Below are 6,043 nucleotides of genomic sequence, written 5' to 3' on the forward strand. Positions count from 1 at the left end.
AGATAAGCCAGTCCTTTATTAGCATATAAGTGCTTTGTTAGTAATAAATGTAAGTAGTAGTGAATGAATGTGTATTAAGAAGAGAAAATAAAGTAAAAAACGCTTTGAAAAGCGTCAGAATATTTTAACTGCAAACGTTTGAACTAAAACCATACTTCACCAATAATGTATAAAATATGTGGAACATGTTGAAGTCAGTATGAAGTCTCCAGAAAAAAATAGGCTGAGACAGTCTGTTAAACNATTTCGTCTCGCAGCCATTTTCAGATTCTTTGTGAATAGGTCTTACTGAGTTAGGAGTCCTCTCGAGGACTTTTAAGCTCTCCTAAACTTAGGTGCTACTTTTAGGCCTAAAATACTTTGTGAATTGCTCTTAGTGAATAAAATTAGGAGTCCTAAATTTAAGACTGACACGCCCATTATGTTTAGGAGTTTCTCCTAAATTCGCCAGTTAGGAGCTACTTTTAGCCCTAAGATCCTTTGTGAATACGGCCCCTGATGTATAAACCCTGTGTTTATTTTGTCTGCAGAAGAAAAAACACGCGCCAGAGAAAGCAACAACCAGGAAACGCAAGTTTAAACCAGAGATGGGCTCAGAAAGGAGGAACCCGTCCCGTAAGGCTCGTCCCCGTGAGAACTTTGCAGTAGAGGAGAAGAGTGAGCCGCTCACCAGCAGAAGCCCCAGGACGATAGACCCCAGGAGACTGATGGAGGTATTTTATTTAAGGGGTTACATTAAAGATATGTTGTAGCACACACATTTTCAACAACATCTACAGAATACACCCAGCTTTAATGTATGCATAATGCAATGAAGTTCATAACAAAAGGGACCTTGCTTGATTTGGGAGTTCTCTATTTAGGAATTTCTTCATTATGTCATCCATAATGTAATTAGACTGTATACAGTAGATGCATGGGTTTTTTATTTATAAACGGGAAATCAACTTGTGTTTTATGTTATATATTTCATATAAAAGATTAATACAAAATAAAAAGACTGTTATTACATTTGGAGAGAAATATGTGCACTAAAAAAGACACTAATACAATCCCCAGTTAGTTATCTAGTCAACTTAAGTCTATAGAGTAAATGTCTAAAAATGAAATTGTAGCTTAAAAGGGAGGGAACATTTGAATTATTTTTAATTTGCAATCTGCCGGTCCTGATTGGTCAGGTGGACGAGGAACATGTCGGTGAGAAAAAGAAAAGGAGGAAGAGCCAGAGCTCCAGGAAGAGCCAGTATGATGTGAGGTCAGTGGAGGATATCACCAAAGAAGACCTGGACAACATAGCCTACCGCAGCAAAGACAAGATCTGGGACAAGGAGAATGTGAGGCACATCCGGCTTTACCTAATCAGTGGTCTTGACAAAAAAACTACACTGTCAGGTTTCTTGGGTTAGTGCAGTTTTTCACTGTGTGTGTGTGTGTGTGTGTGTGTTCTTCAGGGCAGCTCGTGTCACCAGTGCAGACAGAAGACTCTGGACACCAAGACAGTGTGTCGCAGTGGTTTCTGCGTAGGGGCCAAAGGTCAGTTCTGTGGGCCGTGCCTGAAGAACCGATACGGGGAGGATGTATGCGATGTGCTGCTCGACCCGGTCAGTGCTAATACACGTCATCTGTAATTCACTTTTTATTAATTGGGATTATTTTATCTTGAGATGAGTGTGGGGTCTTTTGGGACAAACTCACATCTGTCAAATCTGTGGCTGAAATGTTTATGTCACGAAACATTGTGAGTTACAGATTAAGAACCAATTTGTCTTGTATTTTATTCTTTTCAGTTTGTTTAGAAGCAAAGTCTTATTGAAGGGATAATGAATGCAAACAGGAAAAGTAGGATTACTATCATACACAAGCTTTTATAAGATGTCATGCTTTCAAGTGTTTCAAAGATTTATGTCCTAAACAATCTATATTAATGTATATATTTTACACATGAATATTAATATTCTGCGATGCTTGTGAGTTCTTTCTTATAGATTTTTCAAATACAGAAATGTCAAATTACAGCTTTTAAATAGAGTATCCAAAGGGCTTTTGGATGAAGACATTTTCGTAGAAGAAATGCTGGTTTCAGCTTACATTTCTCGTGACAGCCGTTAGTGAGCATTTGACAGCAAAGACCGTCTAAAGAAAAATAAGATATCCCACAGATGTACCTACAAACCCCAGCATTGCTTCACTTGTGTAGAGGAGTAACTACATGTGTTGGTCACCCATAATATATATTTTTCTCTCTAGACGTGGTCGTGTCCCATCTGCCGAGATATGTGTAACTGCAGTCTGTGTCGTAAGAAGGATGGCCGCTGTGCGACCGGCATCCTGGTGGGATTGGCCCGCTACAACGGCCACGACAATGTCCACAAGTATCTGGAGAGGTACGAAACCTCGTTCTCACTGAACTGTTTACTGTTACAGACCTGACTGGGATCTCCCTGAAACAGCCATGATGTGCACATTTTAGCAATTTAATTAAGAACAGTAAGTGTAATATCGCTGTTGGGTAATGTCTGTGCTAATGCATTGAGAATGAACTAGAGGTGCAGCTTGGTTAGTTTACAATGGAAGAAGGAAGAAAGGGCTCTGATGGCTCTTTAAGGTGCTTTCAAGAAGGGAGGGTGAAAGTACAAAAACCTACAGATAGCATCGGTCAGTTAGATTGCATATATGCTCATAAAATACATGAAGTGTTTGTTTCATTTCTGTCTGCCCCTCTTTGTATTAAGAAATATTGAAAACATTGCTGACAGACAAGAATGGAATAATCTTCAGTTGCAGGTCTTACCGCAGATTGAACTCATGTCTTGTTTTGTCTCCTTCGCAGTATTCAGAGGGATCTGAAGTAAAGTCCAGAGAGATCGGAGAAGAGAAGCTGCACAGTTTTGTAGAACTCATTTCAATGCACATTTTTTTATTTAGATTTCATCTAAATAGAGAAGCAAAAACGTTTAAGTCAAGGCACATACACTGTCTATGTTTTATATGTCCTCATTAAGGCCTGTTTCTGTTGTTCTGAAAGCCAGTTCTCAGGTTTGAATTGCATATTTTCATATGATTAGTTCTATTGTTGATGTTCACTAGTAAATAGCTTAGATATGGTTATTTTGTCAGTTTTTTAAAGATGCAAAATTAACCTTTTACTGTATATACCAACTTGTTTTCTAAAAGTTGTAACTTTACTGTATTTTTGTCCGTTCAGTCTACTGTACATTTTAATAAAGTATAAAAAATGTAAATAATTTTCTAATTGAATATGATCATTTATCGACTTCAATGGAATCATATTGTAACACAATAATAAATAACATATCTTGATACACAATTTCGCCATTTAAATGAATAATAGCAAACATATACTGTAACACACATTTCTCATATGGTCTGATGAGAAGTATTTAAAAAAAAATATCACTTTGGATTGTAGTTTAACTTGCTTAGGAATGTACAATGTACTTTTCACTTATTCAATTACCAGAAATGCTATATGCTATATAAACCTTTTTTTGAAAGATTTTTGGAGGGAAATCCATCTATAGTACAAGTAGGGGAGGCGCACACACACTATGCTGCATGGGAGTTGTCTGAACGTTTGTGTCTTATCTCCCCAGGTGAGTAGGGTCAGGTCAACTGTTGCTCTTGAGCCAGTCAGCTGATCCCACCTAATGAGCAGGTAGAGGTCTGAGGTCATCCTGAGGTCACCAGATCTTCATGAGACATGCAATGTGAGTGAGATATAGAAAGGCCATTACAAATGTTATCTAATCTAATGTCTTATTTCTTTATCTATAGTGTCAGTCTTGCTATACAATCAAACATCTGTCCTTGTTCTGATATTGAAAGAGTTCATTACGTCTTTCTTTGGTCTCAAAATGTTCACGAAACACCAGAGGCTACAGAGAGAGGTTGTAGATTTGGTGTTTTTTCATGAGTAACACGTAGTAGGTATGCGTGAGCTGCCTACTACGTGATGCTCTTTGTAAACTTGCAGTCAGTGACCTGGTGGTGAACTCCCAGAAGTCACACTTTGATCGTAGCTGGGTAACGCTTGGGGTGTAATGTAGGTCATGTTTTATTGAACAGGACGGCTTATTAGCCCGTTAAATGTCCATAACCCAATCAGTCAAAGCTGTTTTGTGTTTTTGAGTGGTAACGGACTATCCTGTAACAGAATGATCACAGGTTTCATCTTGAAGGCATCAATTTGGAGTCCCATCAACAGCAGAAATTGTCATTTAAAACAGTAATTGTTCCCTAAAGAGGCACATACTCTAATCAATACACTCTGTTGTCACAATACTGTGTGTGTGTGTGTGTGTGTGTGTGTGTGTGTGTGTGTGTGTGTGTGTGTGTGTGTGTGTGTTTAGATTGATATACAAAAATACCAGGGCAATAGTGAAATTTGAGACAGTTTTAATCACTTTATTGTCAAGTGTTATGCAGGCAAAGCATATTTTTTCTGCTCATGGTTGTCCTGTTTTTCTTTTTTATAGACATAACACATTTGTACAAACCAGTTTGAAAAATATCAATAAACTGGGGCCTTTGAGGCTAACCTGGCAAAAAACCCATTATCAAATGTCATGGAGACGAAGAAACATCTTTTAGAAAAAGATTTACAAATGAGATGTCACTACAAAATATCAAAGAAAAAAAAAAGTTGGTTGTCACACAAAATATTACCAAAAACATCTAAATCTGTTTGGTATCAACCTTTTCAACTTTAAACAATAGTAACTTTTTTGCTTACTTCTTCTTTTGTTATATATTTTTCTCCAAAAACAAGTTATGGCGCAAAGAGAAGAAGAAATAAAACGGCAATGGTCAGACGTAGAAAAAGAAAACAGAAGCACAAAGAGTAAAGAAGAGAGAAGCAGCACTACGGCAAAAAACTCAAACATGCTGTACACAACCTCAGAATCAACGCACACAAATACAAGTCCAGCAAAATAGTAGCAAATAGTACAAATCAAGGATAAATAATAAATTAGCTGTACACAGTGGGGCCCTGTGTATTAACATACTTTAAGGGGACTTTTTAAAACAAGATAAATTCTATAAAATTATATGATTTTTTTTTTAATTTAAAAATAATGTACGCACTGAACTAACACAGAGCAACACCACCAGAAAACATTTCATAATATCCACATAGCTAAATAGCCTGACCCACCCACAGCTGTCCTCACTCTGTCTCATCTTAGCTCTCTGTGCTGTGGTGCCCTCTCCATGTCACCCTTTAAAAATACAAGAGGCTCCCCCTTTTTCTCCCTCCGGCTAACGCTGAGATTCCTTCCGTACAACAGCTTGTGTTAAGGCAATTGTGGTACATCGGTCAGGGTAAGAGGGTTTGTCACCAGAGCACAGAAAGCAAAAAGCAACATCAGTGATGGTGCTGCTGTCCAACAAAAATGTACCATCTGATGTTCGCTTATCATATAAAAATTACTGTGATGGCAAAGCCACCCAGTGGTGTCTGCAGAGTAACACTCTTTGTTCGGACGACAGCACTGCTTTCGGATGTTCTCACTAATCTTAGAGCGAACTGGCTAATTTTATTAACAGAGAAAACTTCCCCTGACAATGTAAACATGGTTTCACTAGGATTGTCATTAAAGTATTGCTTTCACTACACAAACAAAGTTGTAGAAAGCTAGATTGTTTTTAATCTATAGAGCTTTTTTTTCCTTATGGCCACGGCGCCTCAATAGGAATGCATTTTTTATAAACATTTTTATGTGTGCTTTTTTCTACTCTTTTTTTTTTTTTTAATTCCCTCTCTTCTACAATAACAGTTTATCCGTTGACTGGTCTCAAAGGAATCAACACCTGAATCTGATCAGAGGACTAAACCTGAACCATGAAAAAGAAACTCAAATTAGGTAGATCCTCTGGGTGACAGCGTGGGAATTCAAACGCACGCTCATTCACACACACACACACACACACACACACACACACACACACACACACACACACACACACACACACACACACACACACACACACACACACACACATACACATACACACTACACAC

The 6,043-nt window shown here is 37.9% G+C and overlaps 1 protein-coding gene across 1 annotated transcript; it reads left to right on the plus strand.

Annotated features, from left to right (window-relative positions):
• The first annotated feature begins 533 nt into the window (after positions 1 to 533).
• On the plus strand, positions 534 to 3,245 carry LOC104950059 (cell division cycle-associated 7-like protein). Its single transcript, XM_010776506.1, has 5 exons — positions 534 to 713; positions 1,179 to 1,334; positions 1,452 to 1,601; positions 2,248 to 2,384; positions 2,831 to 3,245. Exons 1-5 carry the CDS (start codon positions 588 to 590, stop codon positions 2,850 to 2,852), a joined length of 591 nt encoding a protein of 196 aa, XP_010774808.1. The 5' UTR covers positions 534 to 587; the 3' UTR covers positions 2,853 to 3,245.
• The last annotated feature ends 2,798 nt before the right edge of the window (positions 3,246 to 6,043 follow it).

This window comes from Notothenia coriiceps, unplaced genomic scaffold (genome assembly GCF_000735185.1).
Source record: "Notothenia coriiceps isolate Sejong01 unplaced genomic scaffold, NC01 NC01_scaffold00017070, whole genome shotgun sequence".
In the NCBI taxonomy this organism is placed as follows: domain Eukaryota; kingdom Metazoa; phylum Chordata; class Actinopteri; order Perciformes; family Nototheniidae; genus Notothenia; species Notothenia coriiceps.